A 23168-nucleotide genomic window follows, 5' to 3' on the forward strand; every position below is an offset into this window, starting at 1 on the left:
GCAAAACTCTGATAAATTTTGAGCTTCTTGCTTAGCCAAGAAATCAGCACATTAGTTAGCTTCCCTTAACATATAAGCAAGACGGATCTCCCAGTCCTTTAAGAGAAGCTCTTTGATATCCATGATAATAGCCACAAGCCTGTGAAAAGTGGAGTTTTCCTCGTGAATAAGTCTCAAGGCATTCAGAGAATCAGAATTGCAGATGATCCTCCTAAAGCCTTAATTCCAAGCAAGAGACAATCCATGTTTAATACCTAGAGGTTCTGGAAGCAGGTTAGTGCGAATGCCACCAAACCGATAAAAACTACTAGCCACCATGAAATTATTTCTAATGATGCCTCCAAAACCAATCTTCCCAGGATTACCTTGCGAGCTCCCATCAACATCCAATTCCAATTTTACAAACCCCTCAGCAGGTCTACAGCAAGAAATAGTAATTTCATGTTTACAGTTGACAATAGGCCTGGTGAAAGCATTACAAAGATTATCCTTAAGAAGGATAATCTATCTTAAAATCCAATTGTCACCTTTATAATTATCACCATATACAATAACGTTCTTGCACCTCCAGATCCATCATATACCCAAAAGAAAAATGAAAGACTCGTTGGAAGAACCAATATCTCTACACCAGAACCACATGAGAGTTCCAAAAATCATGAGCATTAACAAAACCCAACTTTTTCCACATGTCCCTAGAAAGCTCACAAGCAATGCAAAGTAGTCTCCTCCTCCTGGTTATAGCAGCCACAAATGGAAGAGTTAGCAATGTTCCTTATGTATCTAAGCATGTTTGTGGAAAAACTATCATAGACAATCTGCCAAAGCATCATGCATTTTTTTTTTCTCAAGAGCCTTTAATTTCTAAACCCAAGGCCAAATAGAATTAACAAGTAGCGTCTTTGATCTGTTTAGTAACCAAAGAAATGTTGGTTTAGAGGTATAGAAACATGTATCATTCATTTCTCAGATCATCATGTTAGTTGGACAAGGAGTGGAGGGAATATGGACTGTTATAATGAGGTGTTTCACAAAGTCAGGCAGCACCATCACCAAGTTGTTGAAATTCCGAGTATCGGCAAGCCACAAATCTTTGATTCTCAAGTCTAAATCACTGATGTGTACCATATCAATTTTCCCACCAATAGGGCCAATATCCATCCACTTGTCAAACCAAAAGGAGAGCTCCCCTCTCCCAACCTTATATGAGAACCCATCACGTAATAGAATGAAGGCTTTATGAATAGCTCTCCATGTGATATATGCATTAGAATAGTCTTTGCAAAAAGTCAGTATGCCTCAAGTATTTGTGCTTTAGAATGTAAACCCATTGTTTCCCCTCATCATTACGAATCTGTCATTCTAGCTTGCCTAGCAAAACAATATTAGCTAGCCTTGATTCTCTGATTTCCAACCCCTTAAAATTTCCTCGGGTGTGAAATAGTATTCCAATTTATAAAAATAAAACTGTGCCTTGTATTAGACCTGCTCCAAATGAAGTTTCTAATGATTTTATCAATACCATTTCAAATAGCCTGAGGAAGCCATAACGTCTGCATATATTATATGGAGATAGTACTAATCATTGATCTAGCAAGAATGACCCTCTCTACCCTGTTCAACAATCAACTATTCCAAGATGCCAACTTTGATTGAATCCTCTCCAGGATGAAGTTGAAATAAGAGATTTTTTTTAACTCTTCCCTGCATCAATGGGAAGCCAAGATACTTACCCAGGTTACTAGCAAACTTCATTGTAGAGAGCTGGGAAAGCTCACGTTTGAGCTACCTGCCAACATTTCTAAAGCACATGACTCGAGATTTCTCCAAATTAACTTTTAATCTTTACACATTACAAAAGCTAGTGAGAACACTAGCGAGGGCATGTATTTAAGCCTTGCTGGCTTTTGTAAATAACATAGCGTCATTTGTAAAGAAAAGGTGTGAGATGTTCATAAGGTGTCGGGACTTATCTAAAACCTTCTTGCTAATGAGGTAGGCTAATTTCTTCATACACAAAACAAATAAATAAGAAGAAAGAGGGTCATCTTAACGCAACCCATGATTATAAATGAATGATGGGAGCTTCAAACCATTCTAAAAAAAAATTGAGGGAAGATGCCCAAACACATAATATAATTAGATTAACAATAGTTGTTGGAAAGCCAAACTGCTCAAAAGTAGTCTGAAGAAAGTCCTAATTAACTCTGTCATAAGCTTTCTCTAGATAGACTTTTGCAGCTAAAGCTCCATGTTTATTTATGGTCCTGTGCATATAATGCATTACCTCCTGAACAATCAAAGCATTATCAGAAGTACTATGACCCAGAATAAAATTGCTCTAAAGAGGAGATCATCAAGATAAGGATTTAGCCTGTTCATTAGAACTTTTGTAATTAGCTTGTAGATAACACTATTAAAAAAAAACTAAAAGGGCTCAGGAAAACACTGTAACATGTGAGTAAATTTACTGTGGATTCAAACAGTATTTTTCGTTATAATCTCTTTATTCTCTCCTTTCTTCTCGCGTGATTTAATACTCTAACTGGCTTTCTTCCCTGCACTTGCCAGCTTGATCGAAGCTTCAAGTTTTGGTGAGTTGATGTGATTGGTGTTATTGATTGCTTTTTAGAGGGGCTGGCTGCAGCTATATATATATATATATATATATATATATATATATATATATATATATTAAAAATAATTGTTTAGGGGAATTCATGATATGCGTATATTTATCATTATAACTTTAAATCTTTAGCATTTGAACCTCCTCCTAAAAATATGAGTTTCATTTTCGAGCAACAACAATGGAAGATACAAAAAGAATCTAAAGGAAATAAAAATATTTTTATTTTCTAAATATTAAATATAAGAAAAACTAGATTGTATTTATTTGTAAAACATAAATTTTCATTAATTTAAAGGAAATAAAAATATTTTTATTTTCTTAATATTTTTATTAAAAATAAACTAAAACTGCTCAGTGTTTTACTATGCGCTAAGCAGCCTTCTTCTTTTTTAAAAAAAAAAATTTCATATTTTTTTCTGTTTTTTTTCTTTTTCTATGCCTTTATAGGTTTTTTTTTGTCTTTTTCTTTGTGTATTTTTCTTTTAATGACTTTTTTTTGTTTAATTTAGTTTGTTAATGTTAATTTTTTTATTTAGTTATCAGATTTTCATAACACGGATTCCGGGTTTGACGAGTTAACCCGATTTAATGAGTTAACCTAATTTTTTTTTAATTAATAACATATACTAAAACTGTTTAGTGTTTCACTGTGCAGTCCACAATGAAACGCTAAGCTGTTTTTTTTTCATTTTTAATTTTTTTTTCTATTTTATTTATTTTTTTCGGTTTTTATACCTTTATGGATTTTTTTTTGCTTTTTTTCTTTGTGTTTTTTTATTTTCATGAATTTTTTTGTTTAATTTAGTTTGTTAATGTTAATTTTGTTTTTAGTTATCAGACTTTCATGACACGGATCCCGGGTTTGACAGGTTAACCTGGTTTGACGAGTTAACCTGGAAATTTTTTTTTGCTTTTTTTAAAGTTTGACGAGTTAACCCGGAATTTGTTTTTTGCTTTTTTTTTCTTTTTAAGTAATGTTTTTCGTTTAGTTTAGTTTTCTAATGTTAAATTTCTTTCTATTTAATTATCAGACTTTCATGACACGTATCCCGGACTTGATGGGTTAACCCGTCAATTTTTTTTTCTATTTAGTTATCAAACTTTCATGACGCGAATCTCAGGTTTGACGAGTTAACCTGATTTGAAGGGTTAACCCAATTAATTCAGATTTTTTTCTTTTTCTTCATTAGTTTTTTTCTTTATGTAGGTTTTTTTTCTCTTTGCTTTTTCCTTTTTAATTAATCTTCTTTTTAATTTATTTTATTAATAATAAATTATTTTTTCTATTTAGTTATCAGACTTTCATGACACGAATTCCAGGTTTGACGGGTTGACCTGATTTGGCGGGTTAACCAGGTTGATTCAGATTTTTTTTTTCTCATTAATTTCGTTCTTCTGATTTCATCTTTTAATATTGTATGCAGTCCACAATGAAAAAGCTAAAGCTTTTAGTTTTGTTTTTGTTTTTTTTATGCCTTCCACTGTGGACTGCACAGTGCAGTCCGCGGTAAAAAGATTGATGCTTTTTTTTTTAATTAATTTTTTATGTAGTTTGTTGATATTTTTTTTTTCTATTTAGTTATCAGACTTTCATGACACGGATCTCAGGTTTGACGGGTTAACCCAGTTAATTTAGATTTTTTTTTCTTTTTCTTCATTAGTTTTTTTCTTCTTATAAGTTTTTTTTTCTTTTATTGTTTCTTTTTATTTAATATTTTTTTTATTTAATTTAGTTCATCAATATTAAATTTTTTCCTATTTAGTTATCGACTGATGCCTTTAGTTTTTCTTTTTTTTTTCTTTTTTTTTTTGCTGTTATTATGCCTTTAACTGTGGACTGCACACTGTAATCCATAATAAAAAGGCTGATGCCTTTTTGTTTGTTTTTTTTCTTTTTAATTAATTTCTTTCGTTTAATTTACTTTATTAATGTTCAATTTTTTTATTTAGTTATCAAATTTTCATGACACGGATCCCGGGTTTGATAGGTTAGCCCAGTTAATATTATGGTAACCCGTCAATTTTTTTTTTCTATTTAGTTATCAAACTTTCACGACATGAATCCAAGGTTTGATGGGTTAACCTGGTTTAAAGGGTTAACCCAATTAATTCAATTATTTTTTTCTTTTTCTTTATTAATTTTTTTCTTCCTTTTGTTTTTTTTTCTTTTTACTTAATCTATTTAATTATCACACTTTTATGACACGATCTTGCAGCCAGACCCTCATCCAAGACTATTGGGTTTGATATTGCAGTCAGACCTACTTAAACTTGGGTCATGCAAGTTTAATATTATTATTAATATTATAAATATTATAAATATTACTCTGGGTCAGGCGTTGCAGCCACATTCAAGACTCTTGGATATAATTTTATAAAAAGACTTAATATTTTTAGATTTTAACCTTTTTTGATATTTTTTATACAAAAACTATTGTCCCGCGGCATCGCGCGGGTGATGTAACTAGTATAGACTAATTGGACCGAAGTGTTTAAAATTGGTTGGCCTCTCCTATTTAGGAATGAAAACCACGAGAGTTTCCGCGATATCCCTATTAAAATTCTCATTCTCGGTAGCTTTATGAACAAGCTTCCACACATCACTCATCACTTCTCAATAGGTTTGAAAGAAAATAGGTTTTAAATCATCCTTACCCGGAGCTTTGAAAGAGCCCATACTTGTAAGGGCAACATGGACTTGACTTCATCCTTGAAATAAGTTTAATCGAATTAACTTTTTTTATTATTATTTTTTATTTTAAATTAATATTTCTTTAATGTTTTGAGATTATTTTGATGTGATTTATCAAAAATAATTTTTTATATATATATTATGTTTTGATGTATTTTCAAATAAAAAAACACTTTGAAAAAAATTACTACTACTCTCAAACTCTCAAACACCCTCTAAGAGCATGTTTGAGAATAAAAATAACTATATATTCTTAAAAATTTTAAAAAAATTATTTAAAATTATTTTTTATATTGATGTTAAAAATAAATTTTAAAATATATATTATTTTAATATATTTATAAATAAATAAAACACTTTAAAAAATAAAAACGTTCACAGTATCTATCACACTATCTAAAAATAAACTTCTAAACTTCCCCGCTACCTCGAAGTAAGATAATCCCCGACAACTGACCCTCTCCTTGTTTTTCCTTTCATTTCCCTTGCAAGTCGGATAATTTATTCCTCTCACTAGTTCAGTCAGATATCCTCGTCTCAACTCGAAGAACGTCCTTCACCATCTCGTATGTCACAAAAGCAATTGCTATCGAAGGGACCACCTGCAAAAGGAAAAAACAAAAAGATCTCCTTAGACGATAATGATTAAGTAACAAGGGATTCCAAATAAGATGATCAAAACTAAGTTACTACACTGACCTTCACTGAATTGGGGACCAAACCCTTGTACAATGCTCCAAATCCCTCATGACGAACTGTTTTCCTGAAGGCATCAACCATACCAGTATATTCAAGGGCTGTTTTGCCCCTCCCATCACCAGTGACAACTGAAGCAGCATCCTTCCAGCCAACCATCTGCATTCTTCGTCGGATTACATCGAGAGGATAAGCAACTGTCTGGCCAAAAGTTCCAGCAGCAGCCCCACATGCAAGCCTTGTCGCCACACCCAATTCATTGTCCTCAACTAGTCCAAACGGTTTCGTTTTGAGCAACCAGTCTTTTAAAGATTCATAAACAGCAAAGTTCAGACCCACATATGGTATCTGTAAACGTCATAATTCAGGTCATTAGATTAAGCAAGCACACAGATAATTCACTAACGGCATATATGAGGATTGAAAAAGAAATTTTGGCTTAGTATTTCATTGAAGAATAGGTATGACCTAATGAAGGAAATGCAAACTCCAATGCTGATGATAACTTAGACATCTATGCATAAGAACATAGACATCCATGGTGCAGATGCACAATCAAGGACTGATGAAAGCAATAGAAACCAAGCCATTCACTTACAACTCCTATTACAGAAGGCAGCCAGCCTTTGTATAAAGCCCGGGGACCTTCCTCCTTAAGGACTGTTGAGAGAGCATGAGCGATTCCTCTATACTGGTGAGGAGACTTGTCTGTCTGCAAGTATTCATATGGACAATCTTAAGTCATCAATGGTACGATGACTAGGGGGTTTCACATGTTCACAAAGAGTACGTATAGATCACAGCACCTGAACAGTTAGCCGACCACGAACCATGTCCATTGGGTAAGTTGCTGACATGGCAATAATTCCAGCACATGCACCAGCTCCAAGACGTAAAAGAGGAGTAAGCTGTGCATCATCTGCAAGAGGGAAACTAAAATGTGGTGCTTGTCAAACTAGAAATCCATTAAGCTCAATGGCTATAATTTGAAAGCCAAAAATAGCTTAGCTAAAGATAATCCCAGAGTTCAGTACAACTCAATTTGATGATCATATTCTGTGCATGTGCAAAAATGATGACACGTAATAATGCATGAATAAATTGACACCACCCTCACCAAACAGAAATAAAGGATAAGAATTCCATGTAAAAGTGATGACAGGTCAGAAAATAGAAAATGGACTTCAACAATAAACGAAGTTCACAAATATAATAGAGTAACATATAGAACAAAAAAGAGGGATGGCCATACCGTTTCCAGTTTGCCGCCTATAAAGCCATAATATTCCCCTGTTTACAGAAAAAAAAGAGCAAAACACAGAAAATTTACGTAGCCAGACTAATATGTAGGAATGAATGTTGCTGGAAGCTGATAGATAGTAAATTAAAGAGAATGAAACACCAAAACATACTTGGATGCTTCCTCGTAACTAAAGAACTTGACTGCTGAATTTGGGACAATTCGAGCACAATTAGTGCCGTTTCCTTTAAACATCCCTCTTAAGCCCTCAGTTCTCCATATGTATTTCAAACCCTGAATCGTTCCATTGTATTTTATACTGTGAGGATTTTGAACCTGCATGTTTCAAAAGTAAATTCACTCTAGTTAAACAGGAGTCATACATGCAGAATGCTTATGGAGAAATTCTAAAATTAATATAAAATTCAGCATGCAATGTAATTGTCCATGATACAGAAAGTCAGAACCAAATGGCCAAATAATTAAAGCAAAAACTACCTGCAATAGAATTTTTAGTCTTTCTAAGGGAGCAACAGCTGTACGTGACCTGAAACAATAGCGCATATAATGTCTTCAGTATGGAAAATGCTCACCCAAGTGTGCATGTGACAAAAGATGAAAATTCAGTTGTAATGTCTAGTGATGATAGCTATTAGCCATGTAATATCGAGACAGTTGTGCTAATTAATAAATTGGAACATCCTCAATCACACTGAATGATAATAAATATTAGACAACCATTCCTTAACTTATCTTCAATGGCTGCCACCTCTATTTTCACATGGATGCAGTCATTTTTTCATTAAATCATTTCTGTGTAGTCTCTTATCTATGCTAAAGTTGTTATTTTACATATATGCTGTCGTTTATTCACCATCCATGGCCCAAAACTCACCACCATAGACCAAAGTCAATTTAAACCCGGTTTAACAGTTAAGAAAATTCACGATATACTAAAGTTTTCTCATTTGACAACAAAGTAAATGATTCTGTGATGCCAAAACCAGGTTTCTTTTGCACTAATATTTGTATAACTAAGTTATTTCTCAGTAATTGAACGATTCCGATCAACAAACAAGTGATACCGAAACAAGGAAGTAAAAATATCAAGAAACCATGGACTTCATTGGCTATACATAAAATCACACCTTAGTTATACACCTCAGCAATTCCCGCTAATATCCAACAGACCACCAATGAACGCTCAATATTAACATTTTCACAAGCCCGTCATAATATAAAAAACCCGACATTTCATATGAAAAGTCAGACCTTTACCTTTCCGAGAGAAAAAAATTAAATTTCAAAACAGGAAACCTTTTATCTTTAAAGTCTAAATTTATACATATTTTAATCCACAACAAAAAAGCACTATTTTATTCTTTTCATGGAGGAAAAAAAAGGCAAACCATAACAGTTATTAAAAAAGAAACAGTCCCTTTACAGCCTTATGACTCTATGATACTGTTTATTTTTATGTTTAAAAGTATTTTAAAAAAAATTAAAAATATATATATTTTTAATTTAAATTAATATTTTTATTTTAGATAAAATACTGATTTTAAAAATAATTTTTTAAAAAAATTATTTTAATATATTTTAAAAAACAACAATACGTTATAAACCCAAAAAGAACCCATCAATTCTCTCACGAAATTTAAAGTAAACAACAATCATTTCTTAACTAAAAAAAATCAATTTTATCCAGGAATTAATTAAAATCACAGTCACTTCCACCCAAGAAAAAAGTTTGAATCCTAAATAAAATAATCAATAAAATACTAAAAAAATAGTAAATAAAAAGAACTCACACTCCACCGGCAACACCACCAGCGAAAAGGGACTTGCAGATATTAAGAAGGGCAGTTCCCGGTGCTTTAACGCCTTCACGAGCAAGTTTAGCCTCTTCTGCGAGATTCACGATCGTAGAAACAGCAGACTCGCTTGCTTTCACATCCTCTGATGCCATCACCCGAACCCTAGAAAAGTGATCAAAATTACAGCGTTGACTGGTGTGATTATTGATATTGATTAATTTGGTGTGGGTTTTCTCAGCCTGCATTTGCTATTAGAGAAGGAGAGAGAGAAGGATGGAGGCGACTGTTTTGAGTGAGAGAGGAGACGAGACGAGACGAGGGAAACTAATGTTCTATTTATAAGTGAACATTGCTAGTACGACCTTTCATTATTACTGGTTAATGCAATCGTGCCGTGAATGAAATATTTTTATTTTTTATAAAAAAAATTATATATATAATTTTATTCAATGTTTCTTTTATAATTTAAAAAAATTTAAATTCAAATAAAATTTTTTATGTATATATATAATTAAATAAATTAAAGACTATGCATATAAATAAATAAGAAGTTATTAATGATACCTGAAAATAAAATTTTAAAAATTAAGAAATAAATATAGAATAAAACATTTAATCTCAAAAGACAATATATTCACCCGCTTGTATTTGTTAAATTTATTTATTAAAATAATTTTTTATTTAAGTAAACGATAATAAAAATATAGACATAAATTAAATTTATCGGAAAAAAAAAACATCATGGATATTAGAAGCATTATTTGAAAATATTTTTATTTTAAAAAATAAAATTCATCCATATAAAAGATAATATATATATATATATATAAAAGAATCAGAAAAACTCTTCAAATTTAAATGTGTAACTAAAAAACAATAATCATTTAAAAGAGACTCTTCAAACAAAATAAAATAAAAAAAAGATACTGATTTAAATATAAATTAAAAAAACTTTAGAGAAAAAACCATAAAAAATAATCATTAATCTAAAAAAAAGAATTAGAAAAAATAAGTAAAGGTCAGGCGTTGTTAGCACTAACAAGCTAGGCCAGTTCACCTGGCCATTTTGTTCTAGGCCCCCACACGAGCCTACCTTGAAAGCCCTTTGTGATTGAGCCTTTAATTTATTAATTTTCAAAGGGGGCATCTGCCAATAAAAAATTAGACGACATTTGATTTGCCTAAATTTCTGGCAACTATGGTGGTTGAAAAATTGCAAATTAAGTTTTTTTATCCAAAAATCTGTTTTTGACCAAAAAACCTATAAAACATTGTATTAACCATGAAAAATCTGTCTATAACTTAAAAAACAAAAAAAAACGCTCAAAAAATAAAAATCAACTCAAAACTTAGACTTGTTTTTTCATGAACTTTAAAGTTAAAAAAACACTTAATATGAACCCCCTCATCAATAAAACTATTTAACATAAATATCATCTATTTTAATGATTTAAATTGGTATCAACAACACTTTTTTCTTTTTATTGTCGAAATTCAGCACCCTTCCTCTCTCCTCTCTCAGTCAAAGACTCAAAAATAACAAAAATAAATTTTTATACCAAAATTATATTGAAAAAATATTGAAGTACTGAAATTGTATAATTTGCGTGATTTTTAAAGTCCAATGACCATAGTGCATCTTTTGTGAGACTTATGGCATGTCATTTATGTTTGGTGTATTTTTCATCCTGATTCATCTTTTTTCAATCTCATTTTTTCATAAGAAATCAAAATCAAGTGATCTTCAATTACGACTAAATCATTGGGATAAAAAGTCTAAACATAAAATTTTGCACTGCTCATTCATAGTAATGCGTGAAAGGATAAACAGTAAAATCTTACATAGTAAAAAATCCACATCTTTTAAAGTAATATTTAATTATTATTATTTTTGGGTCAATGGTACATTCATTGTTTTTTCTCTTAATCTAATATAAACTTGGTAACCTCTTTATTTTTTATAGGTTCAAATATCCTCTCATGTTAATGGTCGAGATGTGTTAAAATAAAGTCATGTTTGGCATTGTAATTTAATTCAGTTTAAAAAAAAATTTAAAATTTTTTTAGCTTCAAATTATTTTTTATATTTTTAAATTGTTTTAATGTGCTGGTATAAAAAATAAAAATAAAATATTATTTTAATATATTTTTAATTAAAAAATATTTTAAAAAACAACATTTACCACAATCTCAAATATATTCTAAATTAATTTTCTAAGTTATCAACTTGGATTAGAAATATTTTATGATTTTACTAAAATTAAGCATGGAGTGTTTATTTAAAATTTAATAAAAAAAACTTGATAATCATATATGAAATCCAGCATGATAATATTAAGTTTATTAAAAGTCGATGATTTTTTTTTTTGTACTTGTTGATTTTCCTTTCCATTACCACTAGAGATAATGTTAAAAGTGTAATTAACTTGTGATGTATTCTTGACAAATTGACGTCAATGCCACATTGTTGAGTGTACCAAGTAGTGGGATTTGACGTGATCTCTAATGACAATTCGATGAGATGCTGAAACGAGGTCTAAAATTGGATGTAGGGGATGAGATTAGAATAATAAATAGTATGGAGACCAAATTAAGACTAAATTGAGAGTAAGTTGACAAGATGCATTAATAACCTATTATTTATCGGTTCACTCACCATTAGACTCGCTAGGGATCTTAAAAAAAAAAACTCATTGGCTAACTATAATCCCATTTACATTAAAAAAAAAAAAGAGGGATTTTTTTTTCTTCTAAAAGCAATTAGATGGGAAAGTATGGCTAACTTTTTCAAGGAAAAATAATTAAGTTTATAGCATTTTTTTGGATGCCTTTTCACCTAAAATGGAAAAAATGCCAAGGTTTGACTTGTATAGTTATATCCAGCTCCTAGACAGAGGACTTGCACAAAATTTCACTGATGCATGCATATATAATATGGTTTTCTTATCATCTTATCATATATTTTTAAAGAAAAAAAAGAAGATAATATTTCACTGATGCATGCATATAATATGGTTTTCTTATCAAAGATAATATTTCACTGATGCATGCATATATAATATGGTTTTCTTATCATCTTATCATATTTTTTTTTAAGAAAAAAAGAAGATAATATTTCACTGATGCATGCATATAATATGGTTTTCTTATCATCTTATCATTTTTTTAAAAGAAAAAAAGAAGATAATATTTCACTGATGCGTGCATATAATATGGTTTTCTTATCATCTTATCATATATATTTTTTTAAGAAAAAAAGAAGATAATATACCCATGCTCTTGTTGTAGTGTTGGTGTGTTGCTTTAGGATCACTTTGTACTATTTTGGAGGTCGAGCGGGTTTCTGCGAGGCTTTTGGAGAAATCAAGTCATTTCATATGCTACCATCTTCCTAGGAGATGACTGATCACGACTACCTCGTCAACTCGGAAATTTTGAGTGTACCAAGCTTTAATTAGGTCTAGCAAGATGATACAAATTTTAATTATTTTTAAAATATTCTGTGTGCTATAAAATATAAAACACAGTCAAAACATCTCAAGTGATCTCCCCTGATTAATAATCAACTTCGAATAGATGAAAAAAAAATCTATAAATATGATAATGTGGGTATGATCGATTTGCTCCAGTTTTAATGTGTGAAAACCACCTGAAAATATTATAACAAAAAAAAAAACAAATCGGTTTTTACCATCTGATATACTTGGCTTAAGTGATTCTTAGCTTTTAATTTGACCAAGATCTTGAGTTTGATCAAAATTATGATTATTGATATTGCTGACTGGAGATCAGCTTTTTTGTTCTTGAGTTGCCGTAACGTCAATATCGATTATGAGACACGAGTAATGGGTACTTCGAAGCTTCAGGGCCACAATATTTGTGGATTGCCAATGTCAAATACTTGCTGTCCATCCAAGCAGAAGACCAGCACTTCCCTCTTGATTTTTTATGATGAAAGTCAAAAGATAGGTCTTGTAATGATGAGTACTTGGTCCTTATTTTCCTGATATTTCTTGATAGATGGGCAATTTGTAGCTTCAAAAGATAGAGGATTGATTGACACGTACAAAACTCAGATATGTTTTCTGAATATTTTATATTACAATTTTCAATATTATTTTGTGTTACCAGAAGGAAGGATGGAATAGTTTCGGGTCCAACACTAAGGTAGTCTGTAACCGAAGACCCTAACCCTGGCTTACCATAAAACCATCAGAGAAAGAACAAGGATCGATTTTGAAATATTGCAAGGAAGGAATATGAAACCTAGGTCTTCTCTTTTAGTACAGGTTCAGCTCTGACTCTTATAAATGGCTGTTCTTGAATGGGAACGATATTCTGGAGTCATATCGAGTAAGCATAGCAAGATGGTTCGCCAATATTATTTTATACTTGATTAACTAATTAAATATTGGTCAAGTCATTGAGGGTTTTTTTTCCACAATCTTAGATAGTAGGAAATAATCATAACCATATTTAAATGAAAAAAAAAAACAACAACAATATGTTCATTAATCAAGAAGTAGGGATTTTGAATAATTATATCAAAATCCTGAGCTCCAATTCTAGATCCCGTAACCAGCCCAATCAATACTAGAAAATTATCTTCACTTTACAAATTCTCAAATCATAATTAGGCAGTCTCTCATTTTAGGTAAAAAGCCACAGCAAGAACACTCATGAATTGGTGGGTGGCCTCCTTTTTAGATGATGAACAGAATTACTTCTTCGCGTTAACGTAAGGATCTGGTTCTGGGCTTCCAATTCCTGTTTGACTAACTCCTCTAATAGCAATCACAATCTCATCTAGTGCTTCATGTGCTTGGCTATCAATCTTCTTAGATGTCTTTTAAGACATATTTAATGACATAAATGGTCCCCGACAAATTGTATAATATCAGAACTAAAATAATATCATGGGAGGTTTTTAAGATTAGCATAAATCGACCCTCCAGGAATCTATAACATGATCAAAAGCAGGAAGAAAATGGAGGAGAAAAGAGAGGCAGGGCGAGCAGCTGTTAACGTGTGGGACTGTGGGAGTCCCTTGTATGATTCATATGAAATAGCTTCACTTGGTCATGTCATTGACAGGCACAGCTTGGCCTTGCCGACTCCATTTGGATCGAGAAAGGAAGCCAGGCATGTCATCCAGTATTCAAGCATGCCAAGAGATCAAGAAAAGGGTCTTGAGGTCAAGCAGGAAGGAGCTTTATTTAAGATAATAAGGGTTTTCTCCTGGAAGAGAACAACGATCAAGGAAAGGAGTGATAAAGGCATCTACAAAACCTGGTGATGGATTTTACTGTTCATGCACCCCTGTTGGATCATTGTATACGAAAAGAGCTGTAAATGTGAAGAAAATAATGTCAGGTTTAACGATCTGACTAGGAAATCATTAGTCTATCCCTGAAGAGCAGGGAGATTAATAATTTGTAACTACTCTTCTCATCTTCCTTTCTCTGCTTACAGAGAAGAGAAGAGAAGAGAACAAATTCATACTGATGATGATCCGCAATATCTTTTTATTTCATCCCACCTCAGTATTTCATTCAAATTTAATTCAGATTTAATTGGATGCCAATTGAGCGCGGAAGGTTAGAGACCATGCTGCTAAATGTAAGAACACCTGGGAAAACCCTGTATTCCCTCATTATTAATAGAGTTTCAAATCTTTAAATTTTGTCAATCTTGCTCCAAAGCAATCGACCTTGAATAATATCACCCTTTCCTCGATACCATCTTAGTGATGGTTAAATATCTCGACGAATGAAATTGCTAGATAAACTTAGTCTAACTATTTTATTTTTTATTAATTAATAATTAATAGTAAATATACGTTGGATATTTGAAATCCAATGTATAATTTATAAATATCTAGATTTTTTACTAAATAGAATATAAACTACGCGTGTCTATTGACATCCTATCGAATATAAAGATTCATGTGGTGTTTTTTAGCCCAACAAGTCTCTCTAGGTTTGAGCCTAGTCGAGACTCTGGACCTGGTTCAAGACCAACTATGAAATGATTTTATTGGCCTCACATTACCATGGTTATGTTGTAGCCATTAGTTGAGGAGTTGACCCAAGAGGATAGTAGCCATAAATTGCTAGGTCAACTGTGATTAAAACTGGCAAACAACTGGATTTGGGCCCCATCTGGGATTTAAACCACGTTTGACTGTGCTGTGCACTCACGGTATCCATGGAGGTTTTCAAGAGTATTTTTAATTAAAGATATATTAAAATAATATTTTTTATTTTTTATATTAACATATTAAACCAGCATCATTTTTATTTTTTTCCAGATAAAAAGGAGGTTGCGATGCAAAAACTCAGAAACTTCTTTTATCTCCTGTTTGCTGTTGCTAATTGGACGGCTTTTTTTAGTAGTTGTTGGGTCATGCCTAAACTTTTTAGATACTAACATCGACAGGTTGGCTCCGTGTTAAAAAAAGAAAGTTTTAATTATTTCATTGACTTTGAATTTTATATTCAAACTTTCAAGCTGATAATAAACTTATTATTGAGGTACAATTTCAAACCTCTTGAAGGGAGGGTTTTGACAATTAATCTTTTAATACTGGAAGACCCAACAAATTCTTTTAATATATCATTTTTACGTCCAGTATAATTTATTGGTATAGGAAGAAGGGCAATCACATGGAAATTCTCTTTCCATAACATTACCACAAAAAAATTCTATATTCTTGAACATTAAATATCGAATTTGATGATGTCTAAACAATCTTATATATTTAAGTAGCAAATTATTTGGTATTAGAATAATGGTTAATTAAATATTCATGTATTTTTTTTTCTTTTTTTGTTTGGAGATGATGACCCTAATATGAACAATTTATATAAATAATACGAAGATAAAACCTTATGGTCCTACCATGGATTTCTAAGTTCAACTGGATTAGACATGTAATTAAACTTAGAAGAAATAAATCTGAAAACTTATCAAAATTACGATGTTTTAGGTTTAGCTCGCGGCTGAATTCAAGTATAATAGGTCTGACAACTTACTTGATCCGTGGTTACTTGAGCTTGCTAATATGAGTTGAAAATATTGACTCATCAAAATTGTTTGTTGTATTTTGTGAAGTATAAATTAATTCAAAGATATATTTGAACATAAAATCAGCCTAGCTTATATTGATATCGTTATATTATCTTTGACGCGTTTTATTTTCTTCAGGTGCTTCTCTTATTATTATTATTATAATGTTTTTTTTTCCTTTCAAATTTAACTAGGTGCTTATTTTTAAGTAAATTCCCTTTTTCCCATTGCCATCTAGAATTCAAATTCATTAAAAAGCTGTATTTTTTTATGTATCATTTTGTGCATAAATGATTTGAGCAACTTTAATACATGAAAACTTGCTTTAGATCTCAACGCCTAGAAGAAGAAAAAAAAAAGTCTTCTTTTCCGCCCTTTAATGAAGAGAACAAACCGATTCAACTAAGTGGTCTTTATCATTCATGGTTTTAAATTTATTGATAAATAAGGATCTATAGCTTTCCATCTATTTCATCAGGAAGAACTCAAGCATGCAATGAATTTTGATTAACTCCAGTTTTTTTATGAACGCTGCTATATTTTTGACATGGTCGTGATGCATTGACTCTATCTATTCATGGGTTTGTACTGTCGAATTGCTAGAAATTTCAATTTTAGTGTGTTTGGTAATGCGGCGGAAGGTATTTTTTTATGGGAATCAACGAGCATCACTATATAATTTATTAAAGCTATCAATTAGGCTTCTTACAAGGTCCGAAACTAAAAAGATTCAAGAGGAATTGATCAAGTTGATTTTGAATATTTGAGTTAACAAGTTGCAAATATGTCAAGCTAAATCAATGTGTATTATTTGGGTCATCTCTGAAGCTTCAAGTAGAAATTTATTGCGATTCTAGTTGAAATGAAAACTAGACGTTTTAAGATATTCATTCATATATGATAGGCCTAGCAATTTACTCATACAAGAAAGAACGACATATTTGAAGTCATGTCAAAAATTTTTGTAGGGGTTTTGTTGTTCGTTTCTTTATGATTTATACTCTTATTTAGTAAGAATTACTTTTCATACAAGGAAAGTATAGATGACAACAAGTGAGATTATTTTTGCAAGAGTTTCAATGTCAGTATCTTGCGTTTCCTTTTATCTTGTGAATTTTCTTATTAGCAAGGTTTTCTTATCATTTAAAAATACTAGAGGCAGTTTTGAGTTTATTTCTTCTATTATATAGTTTTACGCTAACATGCATAATATTTGATTAGATTGTTGGATCGATTTGAAATTTCACCAGAAATTTTTAGAAATCTTGTTTTATATTGGGTTAAAATTTTAGGTTAATTTGATATCGTAACAGCCTTACAATAAGATCCAGAAGCTACAATGCATGAATTATATTAATTTCCTAGTTGCTATAAGATTCTTTTTCCAATTTTATTTAAAACTCTTTTATTATTTTTCCAACATGGTTTATGATATTTTTTCTTATTATAAATTGGTTATTCATTGAACTACTTTAACTTATTGAAGAATTAATCAAAATTTATGGTGTCTTTTATACTTTTTGTTCGCGTCTCTTCATAAACATCGGGTGGGGTTCGGTTTCTGTAGTCTCAGTGTCTTAGTACAGGTTATTGTTGTGTCATACCTAGTCACAAGTATGAATTTAACTTTCTCATGAAGGGTTAATTTAACTGTTGGTTCCTGGATTTTTATTTCCACATGGTTCATATCACTTTTATAATTGAAAATATATCAAAATGATGTTTTTTCATATATTTCTTTTTAATTTTTAAAATTAATACATCAAAAAATTTAAAAAATATTTAAAAAATATCAATTTAATGTTTTTTCAAGCAAAACACAATTTAAAAAATAAAATGAATCACAAAAACAAACATTCCTCACTATGACACAATGAAGAATTGAGATGCCGATGTATTTTGGTGGAAGTTGGAAAAAGTCCAAGGCACCTTTCCCAATCAAAAGATACATACAAGTTTATGTTATACATACCATATGGACAGCCTTTTTTTTCTTGGATTGTGTCCGGTAATAGATTAACTATTTAACCCGTACTTCGTTGTGGGTCAAATATTTTTTTCTTTCTTAAAAAAATATATACATAGATTTTTACAGCATGTTTTTATAAATAAATAAATCTCAAGTGAAATTAAAAAAGTTTATGCATAATTTTAATTAAAATAAATTGAGAACTATTTATGTAACAAAAAATTAGCAAGCCCAATCCTTACCTAGCAAAAGCTAATCATCCAAATTCATGACCCAAGTTGCGAACTCAATTGAGCTCAACGATTTTCTTATATAATTTATTTTTATCTAAAATAGACACCTATAAAATCATGAACCAATAAAATATCAAAGTAACTGGAAAAAAAAATCAAACCAAAATAAATTGCGTTGCTCAATTAACAATCAACCAAATATTAAGTGATTAAATTGGAAAATAATGCAAGAAAAGAAATGTAATTGTAATGGGAAAGAAACGGGAAAAGCAAAAAAGACCCAGTCTTTCGAGCTAGGTAGACCCAAAGTTCTTGAGCAACCCACGCGTCTAGGCCTTGTTTTATAAAAAAATTTCTTAAGATGTAGATGACAAGTCTTCTGCCCTTTAATGCTTTGAAAAAAAATATTAGGCAATGCATCGCCTAGATTCCGATGAACTCTGGTCGATGGAAAATCAGGTTAGTCTGTTTTGGACCAATAGAAACCTGTTTTCAACCATATTTTGATGTGAAAAACAAAAAACAAAAAGACTCTAAGCACCTTCTAAACATATATCAATATACTCTAACAACATGAAAATTAGCTTTAAAACTCACAATTAACCCGAAAACAAAAATTGTTTTCGAGTTCAGATATGTCATTTCAAGCAAGTTTAGGGGAGGGGGACACCTTGTATAAACTTTCATTATTAAAAGGAACCCATTAACACTAGAATCACATGTTTTTATGGTCAGAATCGGTCTCCACTAAGATTTTCTTTCTCTACCATTTGAATCCGTCCACTTTATCTTTTTTCTCTCAAATTAGAAACCAAAAAATAAAAAAAATAAAATTTAATACTAAAACTAAATTTCATAAACTATTAGGGATTTGAAGTTTATAATTTAAAGAGTTAGATGACTAAAGTGTATATTTAGCTCCATGTTTAGAAAAATCATCTTCTTTTTTTTCATCTTATTCCCCTATCTTCAAATCTTGCTTTTCATTAATAAATGTGCTTTGATTGGTTACTAATATGGGTATAATAAAAAAAACAAATCAATATAGCAATCCAAATTAATTTGTATGTAAACAGTGTTATAGAAAACAATATTTTCCTTGCACATTTTAAAATATTTCTTAATTTGCAAGCAAGCCCTTGCAAACTTTTTATTTGTTAAAAAAGAATAGCAATCGGTGTTCTCACTACCCCTCACGCGTTTACACAAGGTTCAGAGACTTATTGCTGAAATCATATAAAAATAAAATATGAAAGGGAAGAAAAGAGGAAAAAATGTTTCCAGATAATTATTTGACCTTGTCTTCTCCGTGGGCTATCAGTGTCTGCGTAAGCCAAGTCAAAACGAATATGTAACCACAGCAAAATGTTATCAATTAATTATAAAAAGAGATGGTAATCAACCCATGTAATACTATTAATTATAATAATATTTTTATTTTAAAAAAAAATTATCATTTAATATTTAATTTATTAAAAATTAAATTTCATGATTTGTTATAGTTTGTTTTCTATATAATTATCACATTCATAAAAATTGTATTGCAGATTTAGCGGAGCAACCTTAGTGACTCAGGTTTTTTTAATTAATTTTTTAAAATTTTATTATTAAATATTAAATTAATTGAGAATCAAGTTTCATAATTTATTTTGATTTGTTTTATATATCATGGTCTTGTGATGCAGGTTATAAATTTAGCACATTAACTCAAGTTGACCTGGATTAATCTAATATATTGTCATTTCAATATATATGAAAAAATATTATTTTAATTTTTTTAATTAAATTATGTTTTTTAATGATTGTCTAAATTATTTTTAAATTTATTGAGTTATATTGAGTCAATTCTAATATAATTTTAAAAAAATTACTAACAATATTTAAATATTTTTTTTTATATTTAAAAATAATAATAATTCAAACCATGACAAAGCCTTTGGGCAAACAAACTACTGTTTTGTCTCTTTTTAACCTCTCGACTGAGAAGTCAACTTTGCCTAGCTTGCAAAAAGTCTATGTTTCATAAAAATAAAACTTTTTCTAAATAATGATTTCCGTTACAAAATACCCACTCATTTTTATGTGGATATTATTTGAATAAACTATAATAGATGAACAAACAATACCTTTAATTTATTTTTATAATAGAGATTTTTTTTTAAAAAAATATTCTGATGTTTTTTAATTTTCCAAAAAAACTAGTGACTTAGAAAAACACTTGTTTTCAAGAAAATAATTAACATTTGTAATTGATAAACACGTTTCTTTTTCTAGTTTGAAGAGCTGAAATTTCCCTTGCAAGTAAACGCAATGTTAATTTCACAATTCACCATCCAGGAGCTTGCTAGCTAGGTTCTCCAAATTTTCCCGTGGAATTGTTGAATCATTTCCTTTATTAATTAATTACAAAATAAATAATATCATTCGTTACAAAATACCCACTCAAATTATTTTTTAAAAAAATAATACCAACCATTAATGGTGTGGATCAAATATGAGACCAACTATTAAGACTTTGATGTTATTTGAAAAACTTATTCATAACGAATAATACCGCCAAGAAATCTGGATCTAGACTTCCCTTCCCTGTAAAGACAAACATGCTGTTGATTTCATCAAATAATTAAAAAAATTCAAAATTTTAAATTTCAAGACATATGATTTCTAAGAAAAAACATGGAATGAATTAATGAAATTTTAAGAAATTAGAAAAAAAATAAAATACCATTAGAGGCTTTTCCAGATTGCTAAATAAGTACACTCATTGTGTTATCATTTAAAATCATGTAAGGAAAACTTTTAAAAAATTATTATTTTTTAAATTCATCAATATTATAATTATTCTATTTTTGAAAGAAGTTTGCTGTTATTTTTTAAAGTACTTTTTACTTAAAAATATATCAAAATAATATATTTTTATTTTGTAAAAAATATTTTTAAAATTAACGCATCAAAATAATTTAAAAATATAAAAAAATATTAATTTAAAGTAAAGAAAAAAATAAAAAAAATTTAAATTTTTTAAAAAACACCTATAAAATAATAAAAAAAAAAACAGGAAAAGCCTAAGAAAAAAACAAATTAATGTATCATCCTTTTTTTTTCCCATGACATTAGTCCAACGTTCCGATCCCTTTATGAATTTTTAATTGTCTCAATATTTTATTGCTGGACTTGGACACTGTTGGAATGTTCTTATTGGAGAAGGGTTAAAGAAAAAACTTAAGTGAGATTATATTTGAGTGTGTTTTAAAAGGATATTTAATTTAAAAACACATTAGATTGATATATATATTTTTATATATTTTTCAGTAATTTTTATATATTAATATAAAAATATAAAAAATATTTTAATATATTTTTAAATAAAAAACAATTTTAAAAATAACTCAACACAACATTAACCAACTCACACTAAACTAAAGTTACTAAACAGCTACTTATTTCAGACGTGTGATGGCATGCACTGTCAATGCCGTAGCAGCTTTAACATTAAACAACTCATGAAAGTCAAAAACGATACCGTGTACTAGCAATTTTTGCAAGCAAACAACCACGCATATTTCCCCCTTTTCTCGTTCACATTTTCCCTTGCTTTCCCGGGAAAAAGAGTTACGAGCAACCTTGTCGGGAATCGGTCCAAATTACTCCCTCCCTTCCAAATTTTCGCTTTTATTGGGAACCACAGATTCTTAGGTTTTAAACAACCCCCCCCAGTTTCTATGTTCTCTTTTTTCATGTTTGTTTCTAAATGAAGAAAAATGTTACATGTTTTATACAAACCTCAAAGTTCTCACAAAAAGAGATAACAATAAACCTCAAAAATAGAAGTCTTTTGTCTTTTTTTTGGTTTTTCTTAGAATCCCATAATATTGATATTTTGTTTGTCTTGAAGTAAGTTGTTTTGAGGTTTTTTGAGGCTTGTTTTGGATTATTTGTTTTTTGTCTGGGTTGAGTTTGGTTTGTTGTGTTTTTGTTTCTGGATTTTAGCTTTTGAGGCTCAAGAATGGCTGAAGGGTCAGCAAAAGTTCGGTTAGTTCGTTGTCCAAAGTGTGGAAATCTCCTACCAGAGCTCCCTGACTACTCTGTGTATCAGTGTGGTGGTTGTGGTGCTGTTCTTCGAGGTTAGTTTGGCTTCTGGCTTTATCTATCTTGATTTTGGTTATGTTTGTTTTCTCTCGTTGTTTTGTTTGCTTACTGAGAAATCAAACGAAAATCCGAATTTTTAAATTCCTTTTTTTCCAACTTGTGAGCAATAGCTTCAAAGTTTCAATTTTTTAAAGCTTTTTTCCTTCTGGGATCTTCTTTTAATGGAACTAAGGGGTTAACAGGTAAATTTTGGTGAAATAGGGAGTTTGATTTCTTATTTTTTATCTTTATTATACAGCAAAGAAGAAAGTGACTGTAAATGGTGGGATATTGGAGAAGTCTGGAACGGGGTGGGATGAAGAAGGCTTTGAGAAATTGGAGAGTTTGTCAGAGAAAGAGGGTGGTAGTTTAGGTAATGCATCTGAGACGGAGAGGGAGAGCGAAGGGAGTATAAATAATAGGAGAAAAGCAAGAACCTTTGAAGAAACAAATGTGAATTTTGTTAAAAGTCCTTTGTTGAAAGCAGAAAAGAAGATATTTTGGCTGCTAATAGCAACATAAATGTGAAGGAACAGCATGTAGGTTATCACAGTGGTGCAGAAAAGAGAAACCCATGAAGTACCCCATTGATAATTGGATTCGCCGTGATGATAATGACATGAACATGAACAGATCTGAATCTGTTAGTTTAAGTAGAGAGAAAGGTATTCGAGAATTTCAGCACAATTTAAG

General features: G+C 30.4%; 2 protein-coding genes across 3 annotated transcripts; one reads left to right on the forward strand and one right to left on the reverse strand.

Annotated features, from left to right (window-relative positions):
* Positions 1-5634: 5634 nt before the first annotated feature.
* LOC133701151 (mitochondrial adenine nucleotide transporter ADNT1-like) lies at positions 5635-9405 on the reverse strand. Its single transcript, XM_062124972.1, has 8 exons — positions 9072-9405; positions 7759-7807; positions 7433-7596; positions 7273-7310; positions 6827-6939; positions 6619-6732; positions 6024-6368; positions 5635-5926 (listed from the first exon to the last, which is right to left on the reverse strand). Exons 1-8 carry the CDS (start codon positions 9320-9322, stop codon positions 5843-5845), a joined length of 1158 nt encoding a protein of 385 aa, XP_061980956.1. The 5' UTR covers positions 9323-9405; the 3' UTR covers positions 5635-5842.
* A 12452-nt stretch (positions 9406-21857) lies between these two features.
* LOC133702341 (uncharacterized) lies at positions 21858-23162 on the forward strand. Of its 2 annotated transcripts, XM_062126666.1 has the most exons (3): positions 21858-22241; positions 22338-22471; positions 22735-23162. In XM_062126666.1, the coding sequence occupies exons 2-3, from the start codon at positions 22354-22356 to the stop codon at positions 22995-22997; spliced, it is 381 nt and encodes a 126-aa protein (XP_061982650.1). In that variant the 5' UTR covers positions 21858-22241; positions 22338-22353; the 3' UTR covers positions 22998-23162. The 2 variants fall into 2 exon arrangements, with proteins under 2 accessions (XP_061982650.1, XP_061982649.1); XM_062126665.1 differs by having other exon boundaries at positions 21859-22471.
* Positions 23163-23168: the final 6 nt, after the last annotated feature.

The sequence above is a fragment of the Populus nigra genome, chromosome 8 (assembly GCF_951802175.1).
Source record: "Populus nigra chromosome 8, ddPopNigr1.1, whole genome shotgun sequence".
In the NCBI taxonomy this organism is placed as follows: Eukaryota; Viridiplantae; Streptophyta; class Magnoliopsida; order Malpighiales; family Salicaceae; genus Populus; species Populus nigra.

Bases quoted from the DNA above. Each gene is read 5' to 3' on its own strand.
- LOC133701151 (XM_062124972.1), bottom strand. From the start codon at position 9,322: ATGCAGGCTGAGAAAACCCACACCAAATTAATCAATATCAATAATCAC. The intron at 7,808-9,071 runs GTGAGTTCTTTT...CTATTGTTTCAG, and splicing joins GGTGGTGTTGCCGGTGGAGT to GTCACGTACAGCTGTTGCTC. The intron at 5,927-6,023 runs GTCAGTGTAGTA...TTCCTTTTGCAG, and splicing joins TGGTCCCCAATTCAGTGAAG to GTGGTCCCTTCGATAGCAAT.
- LOC133702341 (XM_062126666.1), top strand. From the start codon at position 22,354: ATGGCTGAAGGGTCAGCAAAAGTTCGGTTAGTTCGTTGTCCAAAGTGT. The intron at 22,472-22,734 runs GTTAGTTTGGCT...TTTATTATACAG, and splicing joins TTGTGGTGCTGTTCTTCGAG to CAAAGAAGAAAGTGACTGTA.